Source organism: Aplidium turbinatum, chromosome 2 (assembly GCF_918807975.1).
Source record: "Aplidium turbinatum chromosome 2, kaAplTurb1.1, whole genome shotgun sequence".
Taxonomy (NCBI): Eukaryota; Metazoa; Chordata; class Ascidiacea; order Aplousobranchia; family Polyclinidae; genus Aplidium; species Aplidium turbinatum.
The window spans coordinates 26,420,371-26,437,148 of NC_137473.1; the positions used below are offsets into that span (position 1 = coordinate 26,420,371).

Here is a 16,778-nt window from a genome sequence, read left to right on the forward strand (position 1 = left end):
TGTTAAGCAAAATGTAGCTAGTGAAGAGGGCTACCAAGCAGAAAAGCTGCACAGCTTAAAAAAGACACGGCAGTCTCATTTGGGTCTTCTCACTAGAAGAGAAAGAGATGTCTTGGGTGCCTTAGCTGATGGGATTGGTGTGGATCAAGTGAAGCAATTTCAAAGCAAGTACAACAAAGCGTACCAGTCATGTATAGGGGCATGTTTGCAATACATGCTTGCAATCCCTGTCAAGCAAGAATACCTTGTCGAATTGGAAGATGCTCGCCAGCGATGGGATGAAGTACAGAAGCGCAAAGATAAAATGGATTCCCGCCTTTCTGGGCAAACTAGTCCTAAAATGCCAAGCTCGTCGAGTAATGCCCAAACCTTCCGCCAGTCTTCTGTAGCACCAGCCACTATTGGACAAGTTGTGCAACCTGGAGTGGCTGTCAAACAAAACATACGTGAGAGGGCAATTCGTGTAGCTAGGGAGGCTGCAAATGACTATAATAAGCAAAAAGAAGAGGAGAGGTCTGCTGGTTATCGCCTTCAGTACAGGTCGGAAATGTACCCTCCTCGGCCACCGCCCCCTTCTCAGTCCAGTGATCATTTTCAAAACAGTGAACAGGGTGGGACAGGCAGTCATTATGTAACATACGATAAAGTAGGCCCTTCAGAGCCGTCGCTAAATAGGACCAGAGTAGAGGAACGTAAGCATGGCCGTTTGACTCCCTCCGGCTATACTATGGAACATTCTCCAGTGGAACCTGTTCGCTTAAGCCCGCCTGCTTTCCATTCAATTCCTTCTGTTGGGATTAGATCAACCCAAGACGAAAATTGGACATCCATTTCTCAAGACAGAAGACCTCGTGAACCTGACATCAATGGACTTGTTGACGCATTGTACACCATGACTACTTCCATAAATCGGAACCAATCCAGCATGGAACCGTTTGATGGTGCCCCAGAAGACTATCGGCGTTTCATCCGGCATTTTGAAGCATACACCATTCGGGGAGTTATTGATGCTGCAACGAAACTAGACAAGTTAACTTCTTCCTGTGTTGGTGAAGCAAGAGAAAGCATTGCAGACTGCATCCTCAGCTCTTAAGTGCCTATACTAGAAAGTTAACTGAGGGAGCTTCCATCAAACCTAATGATGCAGAGAGTATTGTTAAGCTAGCTAGAGACATGCGTAGCTGTGAGATTGCTTGCAGTGACTTTCCCAATTCAGGTCTAGACACACAACAAGTCATTGGCTCCATATTTGGTCGATTCCCTATCTATATGCAAGACAAGTTGTATCTTCTGTCAGCCATCAATTGGAAAGAGGAGAAGCTGTGACCTTTTCTCAGCTCTCTCAGTTTGTTCAGAGGAAGGCCCAGGCAGATAGAAGTTTCCTTGGACAGCTCGTTGGAAGAAGAAAAGAAAAGGCATCAAGTACTGTCGCACCCACTGCTAGACAACCACGTAGAGTTTCAACATTCTTGAATCAAACTGTCATAGCGCAGAATGCAGAGGCTGGTCAATCGAAGGAAGTCAGAGATTCTACGAGGTGTTTGGCTTGCAAAGGTGCACATCAAGTCTGGAATTGCCAAACCTTCAAAGAGAAGTGTGGACCTGATAGGTGGAAGCTAATTTGGTCCAGCAAGCATTGTCTTAATTGTCTTGGAAACCATTTTGTTAGAAGGTGCCCTTCGTCCAGGACATGCCAAATTTGTAGACAGAAGCACCACACCTTGCTACATCAGTCTAGCCAGGATGGACGTAGGAATCATAGCCCAAGCTCGAATGCCAAGAGTCCTCATGGGGCCGGTGTTGTGTCCAATGCAGCACCAGAGAAGAAAGTGTGTAGTACTACCACTTTGCAACACTCTAGACATGGTGAGGTGAGACTTAAGGTAGTCCCAGTGGCTGTGTGGGGATCTGACTCTCAGAAATGTGTGAACACGTATGCATTTCTGGACGAAGGTTCAAACTCCACTTTGTGCACCATGAGTTTGATGAAGAAGCTTGGAAGCAGTGGCAAGAGAGTTGGGTATTCCCTTTCAACTGTAAATGGGACAACCCAACAAGAAGGATTCAAGCTCAAACTGTCAGCAAGGGGCATTAGAGAACAAAAGGTCATCCCTTTAGCTGATGTGTTAGCAGTAACAAGCTTGCCAGACCTGGAAAGCAGCATCCCCTCCAACGACATTGTAGAGCGTCATGCCCATCTTGGTCTGGACTTTCCTATGTTGGACCAAAAAAAAATTGATATCTTAATTGCTGCAGATGTTCAGGCAGCGCACATTGCTACAGAGTTCCGTCAAGGCAGAAGTAATGAGCCAGTAGCATGTCGGTCAGGATTAGGTTGGGTATTAGTTGGTCCCACTGGCGTTGAAAATCCAGAATCTATGGTGCACCTAAACTTTGTTAGTTTAGGTGTTAAAAAATGTTAAAAAATGTTTGTTAAAAAATGTCTTGCTCCATCAACAAATGGAGCAAATGTATAACACAGATTTTAAAGATGCTGGTGTAGTCGAAGTAGCGCCATCAGTTGAAGACAAAGAAGCTCTAGCCATAATGGAGGATTCGGTGTTAAAGGTTGATGGACACTATGAAATTGCCTTGCCCTGGAAGAATGGCCATGTAAATCTTCCATACAATAGATCGCTTGCTGAGAAAAGACTGAACCAGCTGAGACACAGGTTTTTGAAGGACAATGACTTGTTTGAGCGCTACAAGGAAAAGATCCAGGAATATGTAGAAAATGGTCATGCCCGTCCAGTACCAAATGAATTACTTTCTCCCTCATCCAAAACTTGGTACATACCCCACCATTCCACTGGAGGGAAATTTAGAGTGGTTTTTGACTGTGCCGCAAAGTTCAAAGGAACTTCCCTGAATGAGAATCTGCTTCAAGGCCCAGACTTGACTAGCAATTTGGTTGGAGTTCTCCTTCGGTTCAGGCAGCAGCCAGTTGTAGTAGTTGCAGATATTAAAAGTATGTTCCACCAGGTGAGGGTGAAGCCAGATGACTGTGACAGCTTGCGCTTTTTGTGGTGGCCTAATAATGATCTTTCTTTACCTCCTCAAGACTACCAAATGTTGGTACATCTATTTGGTGCAACATCCTCCCCTAGTTGCTGTGGCTTTGCACTCAGAAAGGTGGCAGAAGACAATGAGTTAGGGGCCAGCCAAGAGGCAGTGGATGCCATAAAAAGTAATTTTTATGTTGATGACTTTCTTAAATCTTTTGAGACATCTGAGGATGCTAAACGAGTCGTCCTGAAAATTAAAGACTTACTGCAGCAAAGTGGTTTTGTGCTTACTAAATTCATTAGTAACTCGGAAGAAGTTGTGGAGTCTTTGCCTGATGAGTGCGTGGTGAAACCTTCTTTACATCTACATCTAGACGAGGGTCCTGTTGAGCGTACCTTAGGAGTGCAGTGGAACACACTTCATGACAATTTTGGAGTGAAGATCAATGTGCAACAAAAGCCAGTTACACGCCGTGGCATTTTATCAATGGTCAGCCAGGTCTATGATCCTTTGGGATTTGTGCAGCCATTCTTGTTGCCTGCAAAACGTATCATGCAGGATTTATGCATCAGTGGCCTGGGTTGGGATGATCCCAATACCTGAAATTAAAGCCGTAGCTTGGCAAGAGTGGGTAAGCTGTTTGCCAGCACTGCAAGACTTAAAAGTAAGTCGGTGTTTTCGTCCAGCACAGTTCAAACCTATTGTGACAGAATTGCATTGTTTCTGTGATGCAAGTAATATCGGTTATGGTGCAGTTGTGTACTTGAGGATGGTGGACAAGAGTGGAAACGTGCATTGTGCCTTTGTCATGGGGAAGTCACGAGTGACTCCAGTGAAGCCCATGACTGTTCCTAGGTTAGAGCTGTCAGCTGCGGTGATTGGTGTCAATTTGGTTCGCTCAGTGAAAAATGAGCTTGATTTGAAGATTGATAGGACTTTCTTTTGGACTGACTCCACATCTGTACTACAGTACATTAGGAACACTGCTAGAAGGTTTCAAGTTTTTGTGGCAAACAGGGTTGCAGCAATTCATGCTGGGTCAGAACCATCACAGTGGCGTCACGTTGGAACCAAAGAAAACCCAGCAGATATTGCGTCTCGTGGTCTTGGTCCAGACAAGCTTTCCAAAGCTGACCTGTGGTTTAAAGGACCAGACTTCTTGCAACTCAGTGACTAGTTTTGGCCAGCCGGTCCTGAAACTTTGGTTCCTTTACCTGAAGATGACCCTGAGATCAAAAACATGTACCGAGTGAATGCAACTAAAACTGAGGAACCTATTGGAGGGTCCCCTCTCAATCGCTTGTTAAACTATTTCTCTTCGTTTGTTCGTCTAAAGAGGGCAGTTGCTTGGATATTGCGGTTTCGGCGATACCTGAGGTCGAAGACTGAGCTTCCCAATCAATCAGGTGCATCTGTAAATCTCAAGGGCGACTTATCGGTATTTGAGTTAGAAACTGCCACAATTGAGATTGTGAAGGCAGTGCAAAAAGAAGCATTCCCTTTGGAGATGAGTTCGCTCCAGAATTGTAATGAGTTTGGTGTGGGTGGATCCCAAACTGTGTTGAAAACTTCCTCTGTTAAAAAGCTTTCCCCTGTGGTGGTTCATGGTGTGCTTAGAGTTGGTGGCAGATTGCACAAGTCCCCTGTCTCTCAGGATGTTAAACACCCTGTTATTTTGCCTAGTAAGCATCATGTTACGAATTTGATTATTGAGTTTTACCCCCAACGTGAGGGTCACATGGGTGCCCTACACACACTTGCTGCCAGTAGAGAGTTATTTTGGATTGTTTGTGGTCACTCTGTAGTTCGACGTGTTTTGCACGCTTGTAGAAAGTGTCGTCTTCGCCAGGTCACTCAAGCATGAAAAAATAGAATGGAGCAGAGATACAGCAATAAAATGAAATGGGCGGGGAATCGTTTTTAACACATAATAGCCTACCGAAAAGGAAATTGTAGCACATAGGTCATAGATACATAGTGCTTACGTAAGAACAAATATGAAAGAACTTTTAACTATGATGCAGCCACAAATGGTTCCAGCCGTTAGCTCAGTGGTTACGCGCCCTACTCAACATCAAGCTGTGCTGGTTTGCATCCAGGGGTGTGCGCTTGAGCAACGCATTTCAGGACTGCTCTCCACTTAAAGGAACCAAATGGATGGACTAATTCTCCAACAACCCTTCAACAACAATCGGAATCTTCATTCTGTCAATCTCAATGACCTGGCCTTCGTTTGCGGTTTAAAGCCTTTACAAGTAGCCTATGCGAAACTGCAAGAATCAAGCTCTCAAAGGAGCTTTCCCAGTCCGAAGATAAAGATCAAATCAACCCATCAAAGGAAAAAAAAAACTTATCTCTTAGTTGAGTTCGTTTTTAGTATCTTTAGGCCCAAGGTTGTGTACTATTTCAATCATATTTCGTGCAAGCAATACGATAAATTTGTAGCTGATCCTTCCTTAGTGAAAAGAGTTAAAGAACTGTAAAATTTTCATGGGCTGAATCTCACAAATAGATTGGTCTTACTTTTTTGCGTCTGCTTTTGTTTGGTAAAACTTTTGTTGCATAGATCAATCCAATAATCCAAAAAGATGTAAAAAATTCTTCAAGTGTAAAATTTTACTTGCATTTGTATTGCTGGCAAAAATTGTTCTTTTTTTTAGGCAATACAAATATGGTAGGCGGAGTGTCACACGACTTTATAGGATATGCTGAAAAAAGGGTTTCAGTCAAGGTCGCTTGTTCACAATGTAAACACTGGTTGGTTGGTGGCGAAAACGGGTTTATGAACATTGAAGTAGCCTACTCCTGTTAAAGCAGCTGCAAAGAAAAACAACAACGTGGTTGTGTGTCACGACTATTATATTGCTATACAACATAGAGGTGAAGAAAATGGAGTCTGGAGTTAAAAACAAAACACCACGAGAAATAAAAACCTCAAGAAATTTGAAGAAAATTAAAACTTAACTGCTTTTAGAGAGATAACAGCCGACTACAAGATTTTGTTTTGATATTGTATAGTAGAACCATAGGCAAACGAAGCCGAGTGACGTGATCAGATTTAACATATTTACGTTTATTTTAACATTTACAGAAAACGAAAAGTGCATTCAAACGAATTTCAGATCGAATGTTTTCGACGTCACATGCAATGGCGTAACCAGCCCAAACATTTGAAGGGTCAAATATTTTAACATTAAGCAATTAAGAATAGCCTACATTGTTCGGGGCACCTTCTATCCAAGTATACTATGATGAAAAATGCTGAATTGACAAACTAATTTAATGTGCATTTTAAAAGACTACTCTCCAACTTGTCGACATAAAATCGGCTTTTCCAAACGTAGATTTTTATTTAGAACATAATTACTGTTTAGAACAATATTAGAAAATAACACAAGCATCCCAATTAAAAGTCCATTTTCGCCAACTAGGCTCGTCACAACTCGATTTCTTTTCTTTTCATTGATTCTTTTACGATGGAAATGGAGCTCACAAATCTAAGAAATCCACTCTTATCCGAAAGAGATGGGCTAAAATACTTAAAGAAGTTGATTCTGCTGAAACGAAATCCATTTTTACAATCTTGAATAGCTTTAAAACATTTTATTGCTTTTTTGCATCTCAACATCGGCTAATGCTGAGTTGTCCTTTACCAAAAATAAGTCATGACTCGCCGTCCTGTTACGGACACAAACGATTCGTCAGCCTCGGTGACGATCTCTTGCACTATAATATTGTTGGCTGACCCGAGAATCTCTTTTTGTATCATAGAGCTTGTAAAAGTTAGGCAAATTGGCTTTCCCAACCATTCGAGCAAAATTCTTTTTAAACCTTCTTTTCTAGCATCAATGCAAAATCTAAAAATTAAAAAAACAAATTCCTTCTTTGACCAGTTTCCGTGCTTTTGCTTCTTTGTGGTAATCAGCATGTCGATGGTCAAGAGAATTTTTAATTAATTTTTAGAAACCATGAAATATTGTGGAAAAACATCCAATTGTGCTTGTTTAGTTGGTGCCCTCTGAGTTCTCCGTGTATGTAAAATTAATATAACAAGCTAGCTAAACGCTTGCAATTCGAAACCGCATAGTCTAAATCTCGGCCAAGCTAAAACTGACTGAAAATAAGACACAGTAGCCTACTTTTTCAATAGCAAAAATCATAGTCGAGTAGTACAATCATAGGTGATCTGCGATGTACGTTAAACACTGTTAGGTTCGCGACCTAATGATTTACTGCCTGCTTGTACATGCTAAAAATAGAATTATTGACAGGTAAAATTTGAGAAATTTGGGAGGAGCCATGGCCCTTTTGCTCTCCCCTGTCTGCGCCTATGATCACATGGTGTCCTCTTCAGGAATTACATCCAGTAACTTTATGTCTTTACAAAATGCAATAATTAAAAATTAAATTTATCAACAGGAAAACAAAACTGCACAATGCTTCTAAATAGCTCAACACTCAACAATTTCAACAATATACCAGAGAATCCCAAAGGTAACTGCCCTTAATGGCGTTAAACAAATCACATGATGTGGTACGTACACAGTGGCGTATGCAGGGAGGGCATTGGGCCATGCCCTCCCGTTCCCCTTCAAAAAAAATTTTTTTTTTAGCGTTGTTGTGGTTGTATAGTGCAAACATGTCAGTTTTTAAGAGTAGTCTTTGATAGCAGAGCCGTAATAACCTCCCTTCGTACCCCCCGGGGGAAAGGGGGCACGGCTGTTTAAGCGCCTACTCATTTCCATTTGTTTAAACAATTTTAACTATTTGAAATGAAAAAAAATCTTGTTAATATTTCTGCAGAAGCTCGATATTCAATAGTTTAAATCACTCAATGCCCTATTTACCGCTTCCGAAGCCCTACTTAGTGGGCCAACATCTCTGTTTAGGGGCTCACCCATATTCAAATTTAGTTGGTGCAGCGTTTTTCGGCAATTAAAAGTGTGACAATGCTGCTCCAAAAACTAGACATTTTATAGCTTTGTGTGCATTCATCGGTTTTGTAGTGTTGATCATCATTTATAATAAATCAGCGAAACCAGAAGTTTACAGAAGAAATAATAGCCTACTGCCCTATCACTTTCTTGGAAAATGTGTTTCAACGGTTCATAAGATAAGTCTTGTCCAAAATTAAATGCTTGTGAAAACAAGATTACATTCAAGCCAGCGTCTTTTTTTTAAGACAAACACTGCGTCATTCTTTTTCTAGTTTTCGTGGAATGTAGAACAACAAACTGGTATAAGAAAACACACGATCGACTAAATTGGCAAGAAAAGAGAAAGACCTTCGCAAAGCAATGGGCTGCCACAGGCTGAAAATGATGATAAAAATCCTTTAGTTATTTTAATTAAACTCCATAGCCCTTTGCTTTGTTATGTAGTCAAAGATAGAGGCCCAACAGCAGGTTGTGGAGTCAGTCTGATGTTTTGATTCAAATTCACAACTTATGGCTTGAAAAACATCTTAGGCATCTTTTCTAAAAAATAGAGATCAACTAGTGAATTTTGGTGGATGGTGCTCAGTGCTCACACGACCCTGTAGGGTAGACATTCTTTTTCGTTTTATAGCCTATGTTCAGAGTGCGATAATTTTTGTTTCAAGTAACGCAATAAATTGCATTCGATATTTAAATTTTCACAGAAAGGTTCGATTTTAAACTTTAATCTGAAGACATTGCCTGTTATTCGAACTATTACAGTTGTTACTCATCTGTTTAGGCCTACGATCATGCTTTTCATATTAGCATAACTAATAATTCAATCCAAAAGTACAGTGACACAAGCAAAGACCGTGAGAGTTTCTATTTCACCAACAACCTCGGTTACATTAAACCTTGGTCAAACTATAAAGTTGCATTAGGCTACTCTTGATAAAAAAAATGTAAAGTTATATTGAACGCTCCCCTCCCCGAGTAAGAAAATCCTGCGTACGCCACAGGAGCCTACGTAGGGTGGATAAAAACGAAATTTTGGGTTCAGCTTAGTGCATCTGCCAAAAGTTGCAGTTTGGGCTATCTTTTATATTGGTACTTGAAAAAACATTTTTGACCCTGTTTGACCCCTATCCAAGAGCTCTCTAGTGGCCGCCGAGCCAAATTCCTTAAATTGGCTATAATGCCTTTTCTAGTGGGGTGTAGGCTAATGCTTTTGGTGTCTAACCCCACTAAATCAAATCTTGGGAAGTCACTTCTGCAGTCTAAAATGATGCATGGGCATCCAAAATTGCACAATGACATTTTTGCTCTAAAAAACGCATTTTATGGGGAAGAAATGGCATTTTTAGATATTTCGGGCAGTTTCATGAATAAAATACTAAAGAAAGTGTAATCTAGGTATAGCACACTAGTATATGACCATTTGTGTGCAAACTGGCCTCTACTGTAGTCCAATGAGGTGGCCGAAGTGGTGGTGATATGAGGTCGAATAGACTACATAAGCTGCTGTGAAATCTCATCGCCAGATTTCACGTGTAATTGTGCAAATGCACGAACAGTGGCAGTCAATGTATCAAAAAAGGAATAGAACGTCCCCTTTGGAAGTTTTTGGCAAACATAGAGAAGACATTTTGGCTTCCTTCTTTAAATGCTCTCGACAGCCCCTCCCTTCCAAGTGACACCCAGCAATATCTGCAAAACGTGTTAACTAACAGGATCGGTGCAATTGGTCCAATAGAAAAAACTCATACAAATAAAATAAAGCGCAAAATACAACGTGAAGAAGCAGCACAGAAAAACATTGAAAAGGAAAAGAAACGAAAAATTGAAGAAACTAGTTTGTCATCAACTTTACATTCAGTTGACGAACTTACTAGTGCAAGTTCTGCATCAGATTCTGATTTGGAAATGGTCTCTACAATGCCAAGCTTTAATACTTTTAACCTCAGTATTAATTGAAGAACCTGGCTAATGATGGTCACAGCGGAAAACCATAATATCTTCGTGGGAAAGTTGTAACATAAAATTCCCAAATTCTTTCGTCTGTATGCGATGACACCGAAAACATACTCTTCTGAAAACGTCTTTTCACGAATTGCATTTCAAGAAGAAATAGCCACAGGCTGTCGAAAAGGGGCGCAACACCGTACGCACTAAAACTTGTCACCATAATACAGATTACTGAGATAAAAGTCGGAAATTTCGTCCAGTTGGTAAGCACAAGCAAAACAGTTTTATTATTCGACCAACCTTTCCAGCGACAATTCTAAGATGACGAAACTGACTTGGGATATTTCAAACCACATAACTTGCAACTGTGACGTAATAGTAGATATGCATTTTTAGGCAATTCCACAGGTGTTAAAAAGGATTGTGCAATGTTTTCCAGGTGATACGAAGAGATAATGCAATTTCTGTTCATTTTTTAGCAATATTCCATGACGTAAGACGCCAGGTTATGTAGACCTTAACGGTTTTATGTGACGTTTGATTTGGGGAACGATTGTTCGTAACAGATGGAAATCACTTATGCAGTGGATGAAGGTCAAGTGAGCCATCTTAGTCTTATGAAAATTCTCTCATCTGTTGTAGCTGCTGGTGGGGAAAATCTTAATGGCATTAAATTGTCAAAAGATACAATCCGTCGATCACGAATTACAGCCCGTACACAAAAAGCTCAAGAGTTATTAAATAATGACGCAGACATCGTGAACACTGTTGGAAATAAATCCATCTTGCATTGGGATGGAAAACAAATAAAAAACTTGATACATACTAGTAAAAAAGAAGAGGTCTATGCTGTGCTGCTATCATCAACATGTGAGGAAAAAGAAATCTGGCTCTCCTTATCTCCTGTTCAACATGTTTCCATTACTGTCGAGGTTGTTTCTAGCCTCATAATTGATGTTATCAATGCCTTAGGCATTAACCACAATTCGATAATTGGAATGGGCTTCTACACCATCAGTGTGAATACTGGTGTTCACAAGGGCATTGCACTTAGGCTGCAAGCAAAGCTTAACAGTAAGTTGAAGCTGCTTTGGGTTCCCTGTCGACATCACATATTTGAAATTTGCCTTAAAGCTATTTGTGAAGAGGTATATGGCGCTACTGATAGCCCCTAAGAAAGATATTTTAAGTATCTCTGTGACATATGGTAAGATCTTGACAAAACATTCTATGATCTTGTACAAGCAACATCATCAACAATGCAACACGACATAGATGAAGCAATCATGTTCTATCAAAGCTGCCCGTCAAAATCTGTCTCGTTTTGTGTCGTGAAGACTAGAAAGAACTATATTGGAGATCAGTTTGGTTTTTTTAGCTAAGATAATTTTAAAGAGATTTATCTTTGTAGTTGTGAACTTACCACTTATTATAGTGTTATTAGTGCAGGAACCAGCACTAGTTAATACATTTCCAGTTTCTTTTTAGTACAGTTATCACTTGTCAGTTGTTAACTCTTTGAAGGTTGGTAGGGAGGCTGTCAATTCAACTTTTTTGTATCAACAGTTGTATCTATAAAACCACTGAGGCTGCGACTACGAGATTTCCTGACTTTTCCTAACTTTTATTCACTTCTATTAAACTGAAATTTTGAGCGAATAAAGGTTATGAGAGATTCAAGGTATTTCTCAGCACATCCTCTGAAATAATTCATATTCTATTGTTCAAAATTTTCCCACCAGCTAGATGAAAGTAATTAATTTGGCCCTCCTAACTGTTTCACAGCGTGAAGAGAATTGGCTGTATGTAAAATTATGTAAAAAAAATTTAATCACAACATTGCAATGCATGTTTTTCATTACTTTACCAAAAAATAATGTGTAAACCCACGCCACAATTACAGTCATAAGTCACCTCAACATTTTAAAGTATATGAGCAGTTCTAAAATTCACATAGTTTTAATTTTCAGATATGCTCAGCATGATTAATTTTACAAAGTGAATCTCAAATTTTGAAACCGTGCCTTAAACAATAACAGAGATATCACTCCTAAAGCATAAGAAGAATTGACATCCCCCCCCCCCCAAAATGAGCAAGAATCCAGGAGCCCAACCTTCTAAGGGTTAAATAACCTTCGTTTAAATAGCCTCTCCTGTTAAATTCAATACAGCAGTCAGATGCTTCTGATAAAGTGGTTACATGAGAAATCTGAGACTTGTTTTCAATTGCAGGGGGAGTGTTGCCGGATGGAAAATACTTCAAAATGAAAGCTCCAGGTGCATACCATCATGCTCGGTGGATGACAAAAATAATATACACACTGAAGCTAGCCTTGTTGAGAAATCAAATAAAGTCGAAATCAGCACTAAAGTCAAGCAGAAAAAGAAAAGAGCAGAGAAAAAAGCAGATAACTGTGCCAATCCAAGCTTCTGTAGTGATGAGCATCTGCAAAGAATAACAGAGTTAGCAGTCTTTCTTTGCATTTTCTACTTAAAGCTATGGTTCACTGCTCCTTTGACCTTTGAGTCACCCAGCAATGATTTAATGTTGATGTGATGATGGATCGTAGCAATGGCAAGTATCCTAAATTGTTTAAACAATTGGCACAGTTGTTCCAGACTAAGCTTGACAACCATCTTTGGTAGCCCTGGCAGAGAGACTTGTGAGTCTTTAGCTTATTTAGCTAAGAAGTTTCCTTATCTGAAAAAAAGTCTGCTGCGCAAATCATGGTTACGTATCAACGGAGTCAGCATTAACGAACTTGAACAACCTCCCAATCCAAAGAGTTACTTAAGCATATTATGCAGCCACAGATGAAACCAAAAGTTTTGTTTGATCCAGATCATTTACTTTATTTTCCCTCTTATAGGTCTCCCACGACTTTTAGCACTTTCCTCCAAGGCTATGGGAACAAATTGAAAATTTTAGTTCTATCAAGCAGAAACTCAGCTTCCTCCGTGTCACAAACGATGCAGCTGAGAGGGCGTTGGGAATGATGACAAATTATCACTCCGGTAAAGTAACCAAGTCTGAAGAACAAAAAGGTCATAAGTAGAGTTGTACAAGATCTACATAAGCAACAAACCATGCTGACTGGAAGTTCTGCACAACATGAATGTACAAAAAAGTTATGCATGCCATAAGTTGGTGAACTGAGCAACAAAACACTAACAGACTGACTTTGCCTGAACCCGTTGTCATGCATTTTGTGTCCATTACTCTAATGCTATGGATGCAATTGGATGCACAAATTAAAGGCAGCATTTTTGCAAAATGTCATATGGTAATTGTTTGCTTTGATATGTTTGCTTCAGTGTATTAACAGCAATGCCTTTAGAAGCATTATGAATTTGTTTTTCTTTTCCCTTTTTTAAAAACAAAATAAATAAATCTCCAACTTTTTCAAACATTTTTGCTGAAAAAAGGCTCTGATGTCATTTTGCTAGCCCATAGATGATTTTAGATTGCAGAAATGACTTCCCAAGACTTGATTTAGTGGGGATAGACACCAAAGCCACTAGTCTGCGCCCACTAGAAAAAAATTATAGCCAATTTAAGGAATTTTGGCTCAGCGGCCTCTAGAGAGCTCTTGGATAGGGGTCAAACGGGTCAAAAAATGTTTTTTTCATGTAGGCCTACCAATGCAAAAGATAACCCAAACTGCAACTTTTGGCAGATGCACGAAGCTGAACCCGAAAATTCGTTTGTTTATCTACGTACCCTCAATACGCGTGGCTCATTGGCTTGAGTAAGCTAACTACGTCGTCCACGTAAAACATTATATGTGACGTCGAGTGTTATATCACATTTTTTGTGTTTTCAATACAAAATTCATCCAAGCGAGTAAACTAAGTAAACCGAGTAGGGAGTATGGTAGGTTGATCTTACACATGACTTACTTGCTGATATTAGCCAAAGAACATTCTTCAATTCGTTTCAATTCGAACAAATTTGAATGCTCACTATATGTACAATTGTACATATAGGCAAGGGGCGAAAAACTAATTTTAAAACACATACAACAAGAAAGACGAGCCGCAAGCATACAATTGTCTGTTTAAAGGTGGATTATTTCGTTGTACATGATCTCAAGTCGCTTAATAGAAACTTTGTTTTGACACGTTGCACATGAGGAAATGTGATGCTTAACTGCACTTTATGTATACAATTGAAATTCAGGTATTATCAGCTCTAGTCAATAAATGTCTTGTTGACATATCAATGTATGCGAGGTTTGCATCACGCAAAAAGCTGAATTTGACACAACATTGGAACATAGAGTAAAGAGAATAGGCTTAGGTGATTTTAGCTAGAAATATCTGCCTATTTTGAACGTTTTATATACAGGATAAATGTTACAATTTTGTATCGTTGTTCATCAAAACATTGGCAAAAACATTCAAACACGGTGAGGCAAGAGATTGCCTATCAACTTTACAAACGGAACATTCAGGAAACGTTAACAGTGTACAAGTCTGTCAGTAGTTTTTGTTGATGGTCGAGAAAGTACATTTTTGTGTTTCATTAATTATTATATTCTATCTATTTTGTTAAGTTTGATTAAAGCTTCATTGGCTAATGTGAGCATGCCTGCTACGTACAATTTTGTAGTACAGTAGCTTTTCACTGAGCCGTACAACTTAAATGCATGTTTGCTATGCATTGCAATTCACTCACTAGTAGCCTACATGTTCATTGAATGAATAAATTTTAGATAAAGGTAGGTTTGGTGTAAGAGCATTTTTGTCCTGGCAAGTAATTTCAATGCAAATAATGCACACTTTTGATACGTTGCTAAATGGAGGGTCACAAGTTCGTGTCAGCCTCAATGAATGTCTTGTGTGTAGACGCATAGTCAAGAATATGATAGAAATGGTTGGTTGGGATTTTTTGCATTCTCGTTCGAGTTTTGAGAACAAAAACCTTCCATACTTTATATAATATGAACTGTGCAATTTAGGCTAATTGATCTATGACCCATACCACCTCTTTCCTCACTCTTTCCTCACCTCTTTCCTCACTCAAATTTATTTAAATCAGAAAATTTTCTTCCCAACTTCATGAATCCTAATGAAAAATATTTACTGCAACCTCAAAATGATTGGGAGCACTTACTTCTCCCCCATTCCGTTCCCTTTAGGGCGTTTAGGCGCTACGTTAGGCATACTGCTGAGGAATATGCATAAATTTAAAAGTTCAATATTCAAACTTTTTCCCTTTGAAAGTAAGTTTCTTCCTTTTCAAATGGAACTGCTGCACAAAAATAACATTGCTTTTGCTTTGCTTTATTATCTTTATCCTGCATTGCGGGAAAGCGGACTTGAGCGCTATGCATCGGTCTACGCCTTCCGACGTACACCTGACCCACGCTGCAGCCGACTGCAATGTCTGTTTCCGGTTGTCTACTCTATTTATGACTTAAATTTGGTACTACCCATTACTCGATATCGATCACTGGGTAGAGGCAATTATCGTAAAGTTTCTTGCCCAGAGAAACAACAGCAAGTGCGGGTGGCTGGAGTCGAACATGCAGGCTCTCGACTGCGAGCCCAACGCGCTAACCACTCGGCCACTGCTGCCGACTGTTTGTGCAAACCTTTCTATATTATCTTTTAGTGTTGATAGACAGACAGACATAGGCGCCATGAGTTTCAACAATTTCCACTTCTATATAACAAATGTTTAAACAGACTATAACTTTAGGTGTCGCTAGCTGCCTTGAAAAGAATTGTTGACAAAGTGGACGATCTTGCAACGGCTTCGGACTTTCAACAAAATAACAAAAGTTCTGATAAGTATGGATAGCAAGTTATTCTTCCAAATAAACTACCTACATCGAGTTATTCCACAATTGCATAAAGCCATTTTTTAAATAGCCTACTCTGTAACTAAGGTATAATGAATCCATTTAGAATAAGCCTAAATGTTTGCCGATAAATACAATAATGAGCCGACAATACAGTACAATAAACACTTATGTAGGCCTACAGTAGTTGCAAAGACACTATTGAATTGAAAGCTATTGAAAACGAGACTGAATGAAGAAGTTAAGCAAGCATAAAAAAATATTAAGCATCAAGTTATAGGTCTTTTACAGCTTTCAGAAATTAAAAGCAAAATAAAAACTTTTTTGAATTGGAAAACAGTACAATGACAATAAACTACAGTTATTGTCCTGTGGTCTCATCAGAAAAAATTAGACTACTGGGATTGCGGTATGGGAGGGTTTAATAGACTATTTTTTTATAAAAGCAATTCCATTTACATTAATGTAAATAGGATTTTTATAAAGCTTTTGTGAATAATTACTGCAATACGCTTTTTAAGATTAAAGAAATCCAGATCCATTTTGCTGACCAGTTTAAACAACATCGCGATGTCAATCCGACTTCCCGAAGGTTCTTCTCACGCGTCGGTGGATTCATCGCTAATGTCCATACAAGTAAGAAGCGATTGACACTTGTTTAGCACAACCATAAAATTGATATAGTGTAGAACTTAATCAGGCGGCTATGAAAATAAGTTTTAAGGGAATATGTAGATTTGCAAAGTAGGCCCAGATCGAACGAAAATGGACGATGCCGTACCCGAGTTTCACCCTTGGTTGGGACCATCAGTGATGCTTATCGTTTTAATTAAATTAAGCTTTAAGAATAAATTTAAGATTGCTTTTGTGGTGTGTATTCTACAATACAACTGTTATTGGAATCTGAAATCCAGCTTTATTATAATTTCGTTGTTTTCCAGTCAATTTATAAACGATGACTACAGATCAGGGCTATAGTGATTATTTTACACTGATCACATGTCTGCTCAACATTATGTAATATTCCAATGACAATTAAACTGCAGCAAACAATTTTGCAGAGGCGATAACTATATTATAG

General features: G+C 39.3%; 1 protein-coding gene across 1 annotated transcript in view; it reads left to right on the forward strand.

Annotated features, from left to right (window-relative positions):
* LOC145788466 (uncharacterized) overlaps positions 1 to 16,778 on the forward strand; it is a 98,902-nt gene that overhangs the window by 24,675 nt on the left and 57,449 nt on the right. Inside the window, exons 6-7 of the mRNA XM_082600231.1 lie at positions 15,595 to 15,686; positions 16,219 to 16,333. Of these exons, the coding sequence (XP_082456357.1) occupies positions 15,595 to 15,686; positions 16,219 to 16,333 (207 nt within the window). The remainder of the gene's footprint in view (positions 1 to 15,594; positions 15,687 to 16,218; positions 16,334 to 16,778) is intronic.